General features: G+C 38.1%; 1 protein-coding gene across 1 annotated transcript in view; it reads right to left on the bottom strand.

The window, feature by feature from the left end:
• The window catches only part of LOC124805046 (39S ribosomal protein L19, mitochondrial), an 83380-nt gene extending 79330 nt beyond the window's left edge, over positions 1 to 4050 (bottom strand). Inside the window, exon 1 of the mRNA XM_047265470.1 lies at positions 3911 to 4050. Within this exon, the coding sequence (XP_047121426.1) occupies positions 3911 to 3974 (64 nt within the window). The 5' untranslated portion in view covers positions 3975 to 4050. The remainder of the gene's footprint in view (positions 1 to 3910) is intronic.
• Between the last annotated feature and the right edge of the window lie 15124 nt (positions 4051 to 19174).

Consider the following 19174-nt stretch of genomic DNA (forward strand, 5'->3'; position numbering starts at 1 on the left):
TGGAAGAGCAACAGATCCAAGACATAAAGATGATGGAAGAAACCAATTGTGCTGCCAGATTTTCATACAAACAGTTTTGTCAGTGGAAAACAAAAGCCACTGTCAATGCTCCATGAGAAAAGATGGTAGAGACATTGCTAAAGATGCCGCTCAATGAGACAAGTCCATGGAGAACTGCAATGTATGGCAAAATTGTCAACGGAAAGGGAGATGGAGACACCTGGTGGGAGACAGGCCATTATAGAGTTAATGGCGATAGCAAAGAGAACGACTCTCAGGACGGAACCCTGAGGCATACCGTTTTCCTGGATAATGTGTCTGACAAGGCAGATCCCATAAGTACCTTGAAAACTGTCTTTTAAAAATTCCTGAAGGACACGGGGCATGCTGCCACAGAAACTCCACGTGTAGAAAGTACGGAGGATACCAGTCCTCCCGCAGGTGTCGTAGGCTTTCTCCATATCGAAAAACACGGCCAGTCTGGGATTTCTGCAGAAAACCATTCATGACACGGGTGGACAAAGTGACAAGATGGTCAACTGCGGAACAGCGTGCTCGAAATCCACACTGTGCAGTGGTTAGTAAATTGCAAAACTCAAGCCACGAAGCCAGCCAGGAATGAATCATACATCTCATCACCCTACAAACACAGCTGGCGAGAGAAATACGGCGGCAGCTAGAAGGAAGGAGTTTGTCATTAGCAGGCTTAGGTATGGGTATGGCAGTGGCTTCATGGGAAATGTGATCTCTGCCCAGATGCAGTTGTACGTATGAAGGAGAAAGTGCCTGCCTGCAAGAAAAGCTGCTGCAACATCTGAATGTGAACATCGTCTGGCCCTGGGGAGGAAGATCAGGATGAAACGAGAACACGATCCAGCTCCCTGAAAGTAAAGGCGGCAGTGTAGCACTCACTATTCTGAGAAGAAGAAGGTATTGGCTCAAGTCTCCTCTGCTCATTTCCAAGGCATGGTGATAGTGAGAGGAGCTCGAAATCTGTGCAAAATTGTGGCCCAAGGTGTTGGAGATGGCAATAGGGTCCACTGTGACATGTCTGCTACCATCAGGCTGGAAATTGGTGAATGGACCTTGGTCCTAGAGAGCCGTCAGAGGTTAGTCCACATGATGGAAGAGGGACTGGAACTGTTAAAAGAACTGGTAAATGAAATCCAGCTAGCGTTTCTGCTATCCCAAAGAACACGTCTCCACATGCAAACTGCACTGTGGCACGCCTTGGCCCACCAAGGGACTGGGACACGGAGTAGTAAAGAGGAAGTGCAAGGAATGCAATATTCTGTGGTAGTAAGGATAACGTTTATGAGATATTCCACCTGGTCATCACAACTGGGGAAATCTTGTTCATCGAAGGCTACCAGGAAGAAGTAAAGCATCAATTCGGCCTTAGTAAGCTGCCATTTGTGTGGGCACATAAGTGGGGTAGGAGTCGGCCAACAGATAGCACACAGGAAATGGTCGCTCAAGTATGTGTCAGAGAGAATGGACCGCTGTAGACGATGGGCAAGCTAGGCAGTGGAGAAGGCTAGGTCCAAATGGGAACAGGTGTGCGAGGAGTCTGGAAGGAACACGGGTGCTCCTGTGTTAAGCAGAAGAGGTCAAGTTGATGGAGAACACCAGCCACGAGGGCACCTCAAGACAGGTTCTGGGAGAACCCTAAAGGGGATGGTACGTATTAAAGTCACCGAGCTGCAGAAAGGGATGAGGTAGATGCCTAATAAGCTGGAGGAAGTCTGTCCTGGTGACATAGAATGACAGAGGGATGTCAATGGTACAAAGGGAAAAAGTCAAGTGAGGAAGGAAAATGCGGACTGCAACAGCCTGAAGCCAGATAGTCAGGGAGATGAGTTGACTATGAACATCATCCTGTATGAGCAGCATGACTTACCCATGAGGTGGAATGCCATCCTCAGGAGAAGGTCAAAGTGGACAGGGAAAAAATGCAGGAGGTCAAAGTGATCATGAGGACACAATGGTTGCCATAACATACTCTATTTTAGTAACAAATAACTGACAGCAATTAGAGAGTGTCATGGCGGATACATGATTTGGCGACTACAGGTCATTGTAGTTACACAGGTTAAATGTCACAACATTTAAATATAGAAAAAACAAACACAAATATATCTATTTCAAAAGTCAGACAAAAATTCACTTGACACCTTCCTTAGAGAGAGTCTCCATTCCTTAAATAGTAACCATGGTTGATACTTCACTGGGGAGGGGGGCCTCCTTTGTTGTAATCCCAAGAAGGCAGTATAGTGCCTGCATGCTCAGGCAGCAAATAGAGGTTTGCAGCCTGGTGTTGTAGATATTGTAGAATCATCAACACAGCTGAACAACATGGGCTGCACGCCAAATAACATGGGCTGCACACCATATTGCTGCCCAACTGCTCAACCATGACGGCTGGTCAGGGAGGGGTTTAAGTTCTGCTGCATGCTGTTGTCTGCACAGTACAGGCTGCGATTGCATGTCACTCCGAATGATCTGGAGCAGAGGCCATGTCTGGGGCGGCCGTCACAATCAGCAGCATCTTGACAGCACAGAAGTCGGTTAAGCTGGAGGAGCATTCTCAAAGGCTAGACCAAGGCAATTACATCCTGAACAGTGTCACAAAAATGTCTTGCTACAGCTGTGGGACGCTGATCAAGCACAGGCGACTGCTGTCGGTGATCAATGCCCGATTCCTGGCACATGGTTTTTGGCTCCAAGCTCTGCTTCAGTCCAACCTGCTACAGAAGTGTTATAGGCCATTACTGTTCTTGATCTGTATCAACCATTTAGGAGACAACCTGAGCAGTTCTCTCTGATGCTGTCATTTACCATCCAGTAGAGTCATAAGGTGATAAAAACTAATTGCAACATGATTCAGACATGATGTCTGCATGGTGATGAAAGTGACAACTGACTCCAAACAACAAGAAGTTTGTTGACGGGCTACTGCCATTCACACCATAAGCAACTATTTTTGGTACTTATGCAGTATAGGGGGTACATGCGCTGATTGTACTCTCTATGAAATGTATAATGTTGATAACACAGTATCCTCATTATTATCATGTTTGATAAAGGGGCATGAGGATGGTGTTTTGCAACACTGAAATCAACTACAAAATACTCTATAAATACAAATGAAAGCGTAATTCCTACCACATAAGGTTAAAGCAACATGATCTATAAGAAGATAGAGGTACAGAGACATTACTGAAGTGTTTGATACCGCTTCATCATCTCACAACCATACTACATCTTTCAACATAACCTAGAATTCGGGATATACTGCAGACCAGTCTGTCACCACAACCTGAGCTGTAGCGTACCCTGATGTGAGAATCTGGTTGAGATATAGCAAATGTTAACTATGAGCATGACGTGAGTGACTCACTTCTCTGCAAGAAGGATGGTAAAACCACGCTCAACTTATGAAAACTTCCTAAGCGGTGGCATTTCAAATTGTCAATATTTTATTTTAATACATTTGTTAGCAGAATGTTGGGGCTCGGGATGAAAACAAACACAGCGACACACTTAACAATGTAATGCAATTATGATTTATGGAAGGCGCAAATATTTACACTTCCTTAACGACCGTAGTGCTACCAGTTATCCACTGTCACAGTTAGTAGTACTGCATATTTCTGCATCGTCTTGTCCCATGACGTACCACACCGAACTGCAAGATATTTGAAATCAATCACTTACGCTCCATGTCACAACATGTACTATTAGGTGTAAAAAAATTGTGTGTGTGTTTGAGTGTCTTTCATGCACAAATAAATTTTTGACCTCTATTTTCCACGACACAACAAAAACCTGTCAATATCATAACATTCTTCCGTAGAAAACACTAACGGGTTAATACCACACAGGCATACATCTACTGATAGATATTTACCACAACAGCGTGGCTGGAATAAGTGTTTAGCATATCTCGAACTCAATCTACACGCCATGCTCATGACGCTACCTAGTACCTTCCACACCGAATTGTTTACATACTACATCAAAGATCTTATAATTACAATGAGTTCAAACCACGTAGCTTAATATCATGGAGGTATACCTCCACGCTTAATATTGAGGTCACTGGTGCAATCTTCGATGCTAGTGCTCTCTATTAGGGAAGATATGACTTAACTTTCAAATAAAAGACCATACAAAGCTGTAAATCTCCTTGTTACGAATGCCGTGGCATTTTCACGGAGGTTTTAGCCTGGTTCACACTCACGACTATAGTGACGCCACTGCTAATGGCAGTTGCACGTGCAAACACCCAGTGTTCAATTGCGTGACTTAAGTGCCGCATCTTTTGTCATACCACAAAAAGTTCTACATCTAAATCTATACTCTGCAAATGACGGTGACGTTCATGGCAGAGGGTTTGTCCCAATGCACCAATTATTACGGTTTTATCCCATTCCACTCTCGTTTGGAGTGTAGGAAGAATGATTGGATGCCTGTGTGGTGCAGTAATTATTCTAATCTTATTATCACGATCTCTATGTGAGCGATACGTAGAAGATTGTAGTACATTTCTAGAGTCCTTATTTAAAGCCGGTTCTGGAAACTTTGTTTACAGATTTTATCGGAATAGCTTACGCCTGTCTTCAAGAGTCTGCAAGTTCAGTTCCTTCAGTACCTCTGTGAAACTCTCTCACAGATTAAACAAACCTGTGACCATTTGTGCTGCCTTTCTCTGTATATGTTCAGTATCCTCTGTTAGGCCTATTTGGTATGGGTCCCACACACTTGAGCAATATTCTAGAACAGGTCGCATGAGTGATTTGTAGGCAATCTGCTTTGTAGAGTGATTGCACTTCCCATATTGCACCAATAAACAAAAAAATAAATAAATAAACACACCCACCGTACCCACAACTGAACCTATATGATCATTGCACTTCATATCCCACAAAGTGTTACACCCAGGAATTTGTATGAGTTGGCTGTTTCCAACAGCGACTCATTGATATTACTGTCACAGGATATACGTTTCTTCGTTTTGTGAAGGACAAAATTTTACATTTATGAACGTAGAGGACAAGTTGCCAGTCTTTGCAACATTTTGAAATCTTATCAAGATCTGACTGAATAGTTATGTAGCTTCTTTCATATAGTACTTCATTATAGATAACTGCATAACCTGCAAAAAGCCTGATGTTACTATTAATAGTGTGATTGATTGGTGACTCCATAGTGTCCTGTGCACTATGACCAGATATTGGGTATACTTGGAAGGAGAGACAGCATTGGTCGTATATTTTTGTTTATTATCGCAAAATACATTTTCGGTCACTTAGTGACCATCTTCAGTGCTGTAATTATAACTTAAATTAGTAAGCACTGGTGTCAATAAGCTTATGGCGATACATAGAATCTATGTGATAGCCGTAAGCTTATTGACACCAGTGCTTACTAATTTAAGTTATAATTACAGCACTGAAGATGGTCACTAAGTGACCGAAAATCGATTTTGCGATAATAAACAAAAATATACGACCAATGCTGTCTCTCCTTCCATGTATAAATAGTGTGATTAATATATAACATGAACAGCAAGGGTTCCAACACTCTTCAATGGGGCACACACAAAGTTACTTCTACATCTGTCGATGATTCTCCATCCAAGATAACATGCTGCTTCTTCCCTACCAAAAAGGCCTAAATCTAGTCACAAATTTCACTTGATACCCCATATGATCTTACTTTTGACAATAAGTGAGTGTGTGGTACTGAATCAGATGGTTTTTGGAAATCAAAAAATTCTGCATCGACCCAATTGGCTTGATCCAAAGCTTTCGGTATGTCATGTGAGAAAAGTGAACGTTGGATTTCACACAATCGATGTTTGCGGAATCCATGCAGGTTGGTATGGAGGGAGTCATTCTTTTCAATATACCTCATTATGTTTGAGCTCAGGATGTGCTCTAAGACTCTACAACAAATCGATGTCAAAGATATTGAACATAAGTTTTGTAGATCGTTTCTATTATCTTTTTTGTAGACAGGTGTGACATTCTCTTTTCTCCAAGAACTGGGCACGGTTTTTTGTTTGAGGGATCTACGATAGATAACAGTTGAAAGAGGGGCTAACTGATCCGCAAATTCAGTATAGCATGTGACAGGGATTTCATTGGGCTCTGGAGGTTGTTCAGTTTTAACGATTTCAGCGGTTTCTCAACACCATTGACACTAATACTTGTTTCATTCTTCTTTTCAGTGATTTCAGGATCAAATGATTAAATTGAGACCCATTGTAATCCGCCCCCGAAAGCAGGCACAGTCACACTATATAAGCATGGAAGAATGGACGAGACATTTCAAAGACATTCTCAACAAAGATGGTAGAGAGGGAGCACAGGTATCAAGTCAAGAGATCACACTGCAAGAGATGGCAGCCTGGTCCCCACTCACTCCGAATGAGGTCTGAAACATCATTGAATCAACAAAAAGGAAGAAAGCCGCAGGACTGGACATGCTTTACAACGAATACCTTAAAGACACAGCCAATCTGCTAGCACCAACCTGGACAAAACTTTATAACAAATGCATTCAAACAGCAAAAATCCCAGGCCAGTGGAGAAAATCAATAGTAAGGGTAATGTACAAAGGGAAGGGTGACCCAAAGGACACAAACAAATACAGAGGAATAGACTTGGAGAACAACCCTTTTAAGGTATTCACATAACTAGTCACAGGAAGAATAAGACACACTTTGGAAGACCACCTCCCAGAATCTCAATTTGGGTTCAGGGAAAAAAGATCCACTATCTCAGCAGTGGAGCTGCTTTTAAAAAACATATGGGAAACCATCGATAAGAAGCAAAAATATTATGCTGTATTCATAGACTTCACAAAGGCCTTCGACCTCCTCGATCGATCATTAGTAAAAAGGATGCTCGACGAAACCCTGGGAAGAGACAGCATCTGGACGAGGATTATAAACTCCATAAATGAATGGAATGAGATAAGGATCTCGGACAACCTCGACCTGTCTGAACCAATAAGGCAAACAAACGGAGTACTCCAAGGAGACCCACTGTTCATTCTGACCTCTGTTCATTCTGGCAGCAAAGGACATTATGGAAATCGCTCATGACGAAGATGTCGAAGCAAATGCCTACACGGACGACATTGTGATAGGCTCAAAAAACTTAAAGAAACTACAGGAGACTATAGAAGACGTGGAAAAATGGTGCACAAAACACAAGTTTGTAATCAACACCGACAAAACGGAAATGATGGTATTCAGACCAGGTGGGCAAATCCCAAAAACGACAAGAATTGCACTACAAGGAAAGCAAATATGTATCACCAAAGATTACAAATATCTGGAGATAAAACTCCAGCAGTCCGCAAAGTGGTTCACTAAACACACAACAGAGAAAGCGACACAGGCCATCAGAGCGATAAACGAAATAAGTTCCATCAGAACACTAAATCTAGACACAGCTATGGCACTCTACAAATCAAAAGTAATACCAATACTGGCTTATGGGATAGAAATCATATGGATACACCTAAATGAAAAGAATTTAGAAACATTGGAAAGAGTAAAAGCAACCTATATCAAAAGAACATTAGGGGTAACAAAAACCACAAGATCAAGATTAGTCTACCTTCTCGCCCGAGAATCTTTCCTCATCGAGGATCTAAGGACAAGGTTCTTACTTCCCAACACATTAGCATCGGAGAACCTACTAAGATCACTACTCAAGAAAAGAGAGGAAGTACCAATGGAATTCTATGGATCCGGGGCCATGATCGACCTCACTTGAACAGCAGCAAATTTTGAGATGAGACACGTACTTACAAGACTCGCAGTACACGGATTCCACCATGAAATTTGTGCAAATACAACATACCACGAACCGTCAAACCTTTGCAAGTGTACACTATGTGGACAGTCTTGTGAGAGATACCATATAGAAATATGCAACAAGAGGACCAGATCAATTAGAGACTATGCAATAAATGGTTCAAATGATAATCTGTTATAATACCAGCACTGAATGTAATCTACTAAGAATTATGCAGACACTCAACACATCCTTGTAATTCGCTCTCAAATGATTGTAATCTAATGTATAACTATAATGGCTATTTTGCTGCAATAAATCGTTTAAAATTGGGGCAATTCTCCTGGGTTTTCCTTAGTAAAGGAACATTTGGAAACAGAGTCAAGCATTTCAGCTTTGGTATTACTACTCTCAATTTCAGTTCCTGTCTAACTCGGGTGCCACTAACAGCCTCTACATACGACCAGAATCTCTTCATGTTCTGTGAAACATTGTTTGACAATTTTCTGCTACAGTAGTCATTGAAAGCATTATATATTTCTCACTTGACAGCCAAACGCGTTTCATTCAGCATTTCTCTATCTGTATCCCTACACTTCGTTTTACGCCTATAATGCAGTAGTCTCTGTTTCTTTAAACGTTTCTTTACTGTGACTGTATACTATAGAGGTTCCCTCCCATTGTGGACTGCCCTACTGGGTACATGTCTGTTCAATGTTGGTCAACTATTCTTTTAAACTGAGCTATAGTTCCCCTACATGTTCCTACTCTGTGCTGAAAGTATCAAGTTCCTCATCAAGATAAGACATTACTGATCTAGACTCATCTAGTTTACTGAACATACCTCTTTTTCTGCTTGTTTTAGGTTCCTTTGTACTATGGTAATTATTGTTGCCACAATCGTGTCTTGGTCAGTCTCAATGTGGGCATCCTCAAAAAGGTCAAGTCTATTACTTGAGATTAGATCCATATATTTCCATCATGAGTGGGGTTCTTAACTATCTGCTCTAGTTAGTTTTCAGAGAAAGCATTTAGTAATGTTTCATAGGACGCCTTATCACACCCTCTAATAAAAAAACTGTAATTTTCCCAATGAAATGTTGGATAATTAAAGTGTCCACCAATAATTGCAGTATGACTGCGGACCTTAAGTTCAAGTGAACTGAGGTTTTGTCGAAAGTGCTCGTTTACATCAGAAAGTTAGTCTGGTGGGTGACAGAAAGATCCAATTATCATTTTATGCCCATCCCGGATACTGAGTCTTGGCCAAACAATTTCACATGCAACTTCCATTTCCACCTCGACGGATTTGAGTCTCTTGTCTCCTGCGACAAATACACCACCTCAATTTCCCATTGACTATCCATTTGACATACACTTAAATTTTGCCCATAAATCTGACTGCTATCAATTTCAGGTTTCAAACAACTTTCCATATCTAGCATTACGTGAGCTTAACTGCTTTCATGAACTCTTCAAACTCTGGTACTTTGTTGTGAATGGTTTGGTAGTTTACAATTAGGATTTTAATACTCTCACCAGTGTGAGGAATTTCTTTCCATCTTACACTGATACTTCTGCGTTTACTACAGCTATCGTTCTCTGGATTGGATGGAGAGTCGCCTAATCTAAAGAGAAAACCCCTGTGTGTACTCCATAGACAGTCAGCTACAGTTCAAGTCGGTTGTACTTCGTGACGCCACATGCCTTCCATCACTGCTCCCTGGTGGCTGTATTTCGAAATACGAACATTCTGCTGCAGCCACCATGCAGAAATTGTTGCTGTACTCCATCGATTTCAGCATGTTTTTATTTTATTGCTGAAGAAACTCAAAACAGTGGTCAGCAGGTACTCTTTCGCAGCTTCTAGACCTTGAAGAACAAAACCTAATATTACTGTTAAATTTTGTGTGTTTGTGTGCGTGTGTGTGTGTGTTGTGTGTTGTGCGTGTGTGTGTGTTTGCATGTGTGCGCTCGCACACACACACACACAATATTTGCAAGAGAATCATGTATTCCATAATCTTCAAAGATTTTTGGATGAGTGAGTAAATGAACTAAATATGTAACCAAAAAATGGAATCGTATTAACCTTATAATTTGTGAGGTAAGCACTGTGTAAATGGTGAATTATATGTGGGAAGTAATGTGACACCAGTTAAACTAAAAATAGTCTTCTAAATTCCTACATCACAGATTCTAGAATGTTGGAAGAGTGGTGTGGCTGCAGATGTGTTTTCATTCCAGCTGGTTATAGTCACAGGATGGTAGTCGAGTTTAGGCCTCTCCTACACAGCTTCATCACGCGTTCTCCAACAGCCAATAAACATTTGGTAGTGTTCTAAGTGTTCTGCTGTAAGTATTGTACTCAAAGCGAGCCTTATAGGTGATCCAGGACATATCTTTTACCATCATGAGGACTCAATGCTTTCGTGTTTACCTCAACTGTATAGCTGTCATGTTTCTCACTTTGAATCGTGCCTGTTGTTCTGTATTGCTCTCTATTGTTGAACAAACAATTTTTATAGTATACTGAACTTATTTTATTTTAGACAACACAGTTATTCACTCCTTTAGATTTTTTCTCCTCCTTCTCATCAATTTTATAAGCATATATTTTTGCTCTCAAACCATAAAATTCTTCCATTATTTTTCCATTACATTTATCTTTCGTTTTTCCTAAAACTTTCATGCTTACTTCTGGAAAGCCATAAATATCATCCGTTGGATAGTCAATAGTATCAACGTAATCGATTACTGATATCATGTCTTCATAGAAATCTTCAGTACATACGCTGTATATCAAGCTACTTGTGTTATAAACTGTTGTTGAAGAACCTGTGTTAAATGTTCCATTACTTTCTGTATTATATGCATAATTGTCTTGATGAGAAATCGTATGTATCTTCTTTATTTTGTTAATTTTCTAACTCTTCTCACTCTCAGAGATTGTTGTCTTAAAATGTTTGGTTTATCTAGCCTGGTTTGTACAGAAAATGTATACCCCAGTCACTGAAATGAATAGCATAGCTATGAACAAGTAATTTTTCCTTTGTGTCAAAGATAATATTTTTACACATTTTGATTGTAACACTTAGCCCCATCTGCCAGATAATAGCGAGAGCAGAACCAATATATTTCTTCTTTAGCAATATCTGATCGGTGTAATAAAATTTAGCATACTCTGTAACATATTACTTTATGCTTTCAACAGGAAAAATTTTATATACACCACTTGGACTAAGTGTATCAAACATCTTAAAATTATCTTCACACACATGGATTTAACAAAGTTGATATGTTACTGAGTGCCAAAAAATATTTTGAACCCCTCGCATGTGGGTGTATTCCACAACTTCCATCTCCTAAGAAAAAGGTGTTTAAGAATATTGTCTTCATCTCTCTGTTCTCGTTTTTTATGTTGAACATGCTATTTATGAATTCCCTGGCAAAATTGTCTTCAGTTTTTGACTTTGCATTTACACAAGATGAATGGTAGAGTTCATCCCCTATTTTTAAATCTTTAGGCTTCACTTTGTTTAGATTCTTATTAGAGAGTGAATGATGTTCTTTTACATCAACAGCAGAGTTATTTGTAACAACTCTATAAATATCTTTGATAGTTTTATGCCATATTGTCTTGCTTATATCAGAGCAACCGTCATGATTCCAAACCAAGTATTTGTTACTAAATGCTACGAATGCTACTTCTTTTCCATCATTTCTTTCTTTCCAGTGAATAGCTAACTGCTCAATGCATTTTATTCCTACATTACCATTTATTTTATTTTTCAATATTGCTGGTGTATCACCTGTTACTGGACCTCCATAGCAGAAATTAATAGTTTTACCATATTTTGGTTTCATAACTACATAGTAAAATTCATGTATCAGTTCTTTAGGTGAATCAAGTCTACTCATTGCTACATAGATAGGTTTATTAAACGCGATTTTTGTCTTATACGTATGTATGGCAACAAGATTTTCATTAAATACAGTTCTTCCTTTAAAATTTGATTTTGCTGCAAGTTTATCAGACTTTTCTCCATCTGAAACTAATCTTATATCCACTCTGTTTTTTATGGTCTCTATCGTCTTTCAAACACAGAATTACTCGTTAGCTTATAGAAACCTTTTTCAAAATCATGGTTTGTTTTCATCCGCATTTGTTTGTTCAAGACTATATACTTCTTTAAGCTACCTGACTGATTAAATTTTAAAAATCTGTGTATTTTTGTTATCCTAATCCCTAGAGACAGATACTGTTTCAGGTTTCTACAGCACAGTACATCAGTGTACTTAGCAGCCAGAGCAGTCAGCAACTTAGTTTCGTTAGTTCCAGATACAATTTCAGTCTTGGACACTAAAGCTATATCTTTATGTAGATTATGTAGTTCTCCAGAATATTCTAGATCTACTTCAAATGTATATCCAATTTTAAAACTCTCTGAAAGTCCACTTATTGTTTTAGAATCGAAAGAATTTGGTTCACCCCACTCAAAATCATCATATGGTAAATATTGGCTCACAGCGTAACTATACAGATTGTTTGCATTAAAACATGATAAATAATTTGATATCTTTTTTACATCATAATCTTCCATATATTTATTATTTGCATTTCGTATATATTTTCCAACACTCGGATGTACCGCACCTTATTCCCTTTTCAATCATAGGAACAATATCGTAATCATGTAATAATTCTACTGATTGTTCAGTCATTTTTAGCATTGCATCCCAAGATAAACCAGGAGTTGTAAAATACCAAGATGGATCCAAATCATATACTTTTATACAGATCATGATATTCACCAAGATTTTGGATATTAAATTTTTCCCAAACTAATTTAGCATTTTTATTAATTTCAGCACTTATTTCACCATCATTCAGTTTACTGTAAAATTCTTCTTTTTGTTGCAAGCTGTGTTTCTTCAGACATCCTCCAAAACTCCATGTAATCATGTAGACAGACACCTTTTGTGATCAATAAATTGAATAACTCTTCTGGGATCGGCAAATGGTTCAAATAGCTCAAGCACCATGGGACTTAACGTCTGAAGTCATCAGTCCCCTAGACTTAGAACTACTTAAACCTAGCTAACCTAAGGACATTACACACATCCATGCCTGAGGCAGGATTTGAATGTGCGAACGTAGCAGCAGCATGGTTCTGGACAAAAGTGACTAGAACTGCTCAGTCACAGTGGCCAGCTTACATTCATCGTTTGATTCCTTTTCAATACAGGTTTGTAAAGTGGAGAAGCCATAAATTTAAATGTGTCAATACATCTCACCTTGAAATTTTCTGTCAACTGGCGAAAACTAACATATATTTTTTCATTGTTGGGTATCAACTCTATGTTTTTTATCATAACCAAATACTTTTACAAACAAAGGAGTGTCATATCCACATAATTTATGTAAATAAATTGTACAGGACTTCGACTTATAAGTTTTAGATAACAATTATTATGTAAAGGATTTATATATTTTCCTGTTAAATTATCATGATGACGAACTTTTTTATTATTTTTTGTGTAGTGTCATCTACATAATGAGCATATTTCAGACATTGTATGTCTTGATTGTTCTTCAGATGTTAAAGGTCTCATTTCTTCAGTTTCAGAATAAATTGTTCGAATTTCTTCAAGCTCTTTTTTCATACATTTTTTCATAAATTTTTTACGACAATTTGATCCTCTATGTACAATGGAATCTTCATAGTATCCATCAATGTACTTGATATAGTAACAGGAACCATTTGGTTGATGTTTCTGATATTTTATTGTGTATGAAGATTCTGGGTTTGATTGTCATTCATCCATCTTTAATAGCAAACTCTCAAAATCTGGATAAACTACAAATTGAACTTGTTGTGTATGTTGATAATCTTCAAGATTTCCTCTGGTAATTCAACGTTTAATGGTTTGTTAACTAAATATTTTGGTATGCAACTATCTAATTTTTCCTTACTGTTAAAGCGGAGTAAACACATTTCACAAATAAATTTTCCTGCTTCATGTATTGTAATTTGACTTGAAACAAGCCTAGATACATTTTTTATAAAACAATAGTGTCAATTTCCCCCATTCTTAAAATAAAGGGACTTACATCTTCCTCCTTTTGCGTTTTCTTATTTTTAACAGATACAGTTGATATTTTTCATCAACTGAGTAAACATTAATAGATATATTAATTTTAGTCTCAATTTTTGGAATGTTATTATTATGTGTCTCTGCCACTGTTTTATTTACAGAATATAATACAGGTTTTATATCCCACAAAGAAATTTTTGACCATTATTTTTTATATAAATACATGTTTTTTTAATTTTTTCTGGAAATTTCACATTTGGTGATTCTATCAGTGGAACATATCTATTTATCCCTAGTTGTAAGGCAATAATTCCGTTTAAAGTCTGGCCTTATTACCTTGCTTGAAAATTCGACATTTTTGATAAAATATTTTGATTATCATTGTTAATTTTTTTAATTAACTCTCTTTAAATCCTGTAGTTCTCTGTTTGGAACTTAAATTCCTTAACATTTCTACTTCTTTGCATTCTGCACTCACAAAAGGCTTAAAAGTTATTTTTAGATTATCTTTCACAGTTTTCATAATTTCTGGCTTCAATGCATTGAAGAAGAACTCTGGGTCATCAAGTTTAGATTGTTCTCAAAATTTATAGTTTGTAGTCTGTTTGCAAATGCTTAACTAGGTGATATTTAATTGTCCTTCTATTTTCTCGTTTCCCAAAGACGTTGCTTGAAATGGAAATATTCTATTCAATTGTTAATGCCCTATCCTAATCAGTTTTGGAACTTCTATCATCAAAATAAGGTAATTGTTAATATCCCCCTTGATATCTATCAATAAATATAATTAGACCACATTTATGTAATTTAGTATATACTGTCAAATTATTTCTTATATAATAATCAAAAAGTGAACTGATTGTCTGCTGTTGCTATCATCCCATGGCAGAAGACTGGTACATACCTTCTTCAGTACCGAAATCCAAACATCATTCAATTACACTACCTCATCCTCCTCATTGAAATTCCTGGGTTGTTTTACAATGCTACGACCCCTCTGTACAGCCTTTCATGGCATCCGCTTGTGGCTGCCAGTTCCTGCGTCGTATCAGAATGAATATGGTTGTCTCCTGGCTGTAAAGCGTGTTCTGCATCAGATGATCTCTCCATCTTAGTGTCCACACCTCCCTGCAAATACGAGGGTTGACTGAAAAGTAATGCCTCCACCTTCGTAAATCTTCAACAGTTGGCTGCATTGGTATGTAGCAAGTACTGGCTTGTTACATAGCCTCTTTTTTACAGCTCCAGTTGGCGGGAAGCCTTAGCATTGAACGGTTGTGTTGTTACAGTGTAAACAACAAACCCTGCACATACGGTCGGCCAATACGATTTAAGCAATGTGAAGTCATTGAATTCTTAACAGCAGAAAATGTCCCCCAAAGGAGATTAATCAGAAAATGAAAGCAGTTTATGATGGTTGCGTTGATGTAAGTACTGTCGGTCGTTGAGCGAATAAGTTTAAAAATGTTGAGGCAGAAACATCTGACCTGCGTGATAAAGAGTTGGATGTCCTGTGACAGCAACCACCGAGTTTCACAAGCAAAATGTTGACAGATTGATTCAGGACGATCGTCGTATCACTCAGAGAGAAATTGCCAGCACAATCGGCAGTACACAAGAACTTGTGTGTCACATTATTGCATTTCCTTGGGAAACCACACACTTCACGTGCCACCACAGCAGAACTTCAGAGACTGAATCCCACCACCATATGGCACCCTCCATACAGGCCAGATTTAGCACCATCTGACTTCCATCTGTTCCCGATAATGAAAGACCATCTGCGGGGACATCATTATGCTTCCGATGAAGGCGTTCAGAAACCTGTGAGACTGTTGTTGCTGAAACAGTGCGTCGTCTTCTTCCTTGACGGCTTCAGAAAACTTGTTCATCGTTGGCAGAAATGTATTCAATTGGCTGGTGATTATGTGTAAAAGTGAATATTGGTAATTAAAGATCACGTATCACATTCTAAGGATTATTTCTGCATTTGATTTATTAAAATATTTCCATTCAAATACAGTTAACGAAGGGGGAGGCATTACCTTTCATTCAACCCTCGCACACGAAATCTTATAAATTCAGCTTTTTCTAGCGCTTGGTGAGAATCCTTAGCCGGTTTTAGGTGATCTTGTATCTTAGGATTTTTCCTATGCGCTCAATTATGTCCTTAATGAATGACAGAAAAACTTTCGATTTCACTGGCGCTTGAGCATTACTTGGTTTCTATGCAGTCGTGTTAATGCTTTTTCACCTCAGCGAACGAATAATCATTCTTGAGCAATGAATTGGTGAGATTTTTTAATTCTGTGTCAAGCAGCTCTGGTTCGCAGATTTGCGTTGCTCTATTCGCCAATGTTTTTATGGTGCCTCGCTTTTGTTGTGGGTGTTAGGTAGAATCCCAGTGAAGGTAATGGTCAGTGTGCATGCGTTTTCGATAAATCATGTGGCACAAGTTACCATCTTTCTTGAAAGCTAGCACATCAAGAAAATTTAATCATCTTCCTGCCTCTACCTCTTTAGTAAACTGAATCTTCAGACTGATCCCCTTCAGATGTTTGTGGAAAAGATTCAATTCTCCCTGCCATGCCACCAAAAAACAAATGTATCATCCATGTGACGGAATCAAATATTTGATTGCTTGTTTGCAGTTTCCAGTGCCTACTTCTCGAATTTTTGCATAAAGATGTTCGTTATAACCAGGATCAAGGGCTTCCCATAGCGATATCATCCATCTGTTCATAGAACGATTCGTTACATTTGGAATACGTGGTTGTGAGGCAATATCTAAACCATTCTGCAACATTGGGAGGAAAAATCCGATTCATCTGTTCCAACACTTCATTGAGTGGAACCACAGTGAACAGCGACACCAATCAAAATGGACTAGGTTTACCACAATGTCTTTTAATTTGCTTATAAATGTGTCGAACTTTTGATGAACGAATACGATCGGCCCACAGACGGTCATAAGAATGTTGTCAGGAACTTGTCAATTGAATAGATGAACAAACCAACCGCTGTAGGCCTTAGAGGAACATGTTCTGTGTGCACCTTTGGCAATCCACATAGTCTTGGTGTTAGCGCAACTGAATTGAACACGCTTTTCTGAACGCTCTGTTCGATAGAGGACTTCTTTATCAGCCACATAACATTTCTAAGAACCTCGTTAGTGGGGTCTTTGCTTCGTTTCCTATTTGCTTGGCGATCTACTAAGTCGTTAATCTTATTATAATAGTCAGTCACATTAAAACAACGGTTGCATTTCCCTTGTCAGCAGGGAGAATGATAACACTATCATCCTCATTCAGGCGTTTTCTGGGATTCCTGTCACCACCAGTGAAATAACTTTTTGGGGGCCATGCATGAGACAATACTCTTACAGCTCGAATACCTGCTGCTACACTGGCTGTTATCTCTTTTGTGGGCACAATGTGTGGGCTAATGGAAAAATTTCCATCCTTGGCAAGCACAGATCTCTCATCGTCAGATACGAACATGTGGATAAATTGATAACCATGTCAGAAGCATCTAAATCTTGCATCGCTTTATTAGATTACAAACTATCCGATTTATTCTTCTAACAATGTCTAATAGACAGAATAAGAATTTAAGAATGTAATGACCTAAATACAGAATTAATTCTGTTAGGCACTCCTAGAAATTCTCTAATTATTACTCCACTTTATTTATATTTGAAGTCACACTCATCCAATCCTGCATAGAAAGGATCATAAAAGAATAAAAATGCTCTTCCTGTGTTTATGTTTACTACATTGTTTAGTAAAAAAAATTATATATCTCATATTAGCTATTGGTTTAGGATATCTTAGTAATGTATGAAAATACATCAATATATAGTCTCTTGGTATCTGATACACTCCATCTATTTTTTGTAAATCTTGTGATAAAAATTTTAACTAATTAGTTGTTAGAGAGAACCATTATAGTATGCATACATTATTGCTCCATCAAAATCTGTGTGCTGTAAATCTAAGGTGTGACCAGTTTCATAAACGAAAACTTCAAATAGATTTTTTTGATAATCTGATGCATTTCTATCAATTTTCGAGTACCAGATCAAATCTTCATCTAAATGCATTTCTACTTTACCATTATTCCTATTTGGAAAAATGTATAACCTAACACAATTCCTTTTCCATCTAGATCCTAGAACATTAGTGACCTGATATTTCAAATGTATATTTTCTTCTTTTATGTTAAGTTAGATCATCAGAAGCATTGCTGTTGTGAACAAACTGAATATCATTTATATTATGGCCATAAACGAAATGCTGCCTCTGTTACTTCTAATACTTTTTTATTTTCTTTTTGTAAGTCCATTTTATATTATTATTCCATATATACATACGAGTATAATGGTTAACAAATGAATCTTTAACACCACAATTAGGTCTACTCATAAAATTTAGGGTATCTACACTTAACTCACCATTTATCTCAAGACAGAGTATTAACTGAAATAGGATTAATTAGTCTCTTAACACATCATCACTCACTTGTGTAAGTTTTGTATCATACTGAATATCCAAGTAACCATAACGACTTAAATATTTTATTGCTTTACTCTTTTCATATGGACACAGGTCGAAGCCTGCTTCAGCTGGAGCTGCATCTACCATTTTCACAAACAACAATAGTAGTAGTATCTTGAGTTATACAAACTTAAAATATTATAAGATGTGATTAAAAGAGTTGTTGATTTTCTACATCTACATCTACATCTACATGGATACTCTGCAAATCACATTTAAGTGCCTGGCAGAGGGTTCATAGAACCATCTTCACAATTCTCTATTATTCCAGTCTCGTATAGCATGTGGAAAGAATGAACACCTATGTCTTTCTGCATGAGCTCTGATTTCCCTTATTTTATCGTGGTGATTGTTTCTCCCTATGTAGGTCAGCGTCAACAAAATATTATCGCATTCAAAGGAGAAAGTTGGTGATTGGAATTTCATGAGAAGATTCCTTCGCAACGAAAAACACCTTTCTTTTAATGATGTCGAGCCCAAGTCCTGTATCATATCTGTGACACACTTTCCCGTATTTTGTCATAATACAAAACATGCTGCCCTTCTTTAAGCTTTTGTGATGTACTCCCTCAGTCCTATCTGGTAAGGATCCTGCACCGTGTAGCAGTATTGTAAACGAGGACGGACAAGTGTAGTGTAGGCAGGCTCCTTAGTAGAGCTTTTACATTTTCCAAGTGTCCTGCCAATAAAACTCAGTCTTTGGTT

Source organism: Schistocerca piceifrons, chromosome 1 (assembly GCF_021461385.2).
Source record: "Schistocerca piceifrons isolate TAMUIC-IGC-003096 chromosome 1, iqSchPice1.1, whole genome shotgun sequence".
NCBI lineage: Eukaryota > Metazoa > Arthropoda > Insecta > Orthoptera > Acrididae > Schistocerca > Schistocerca piceifrons.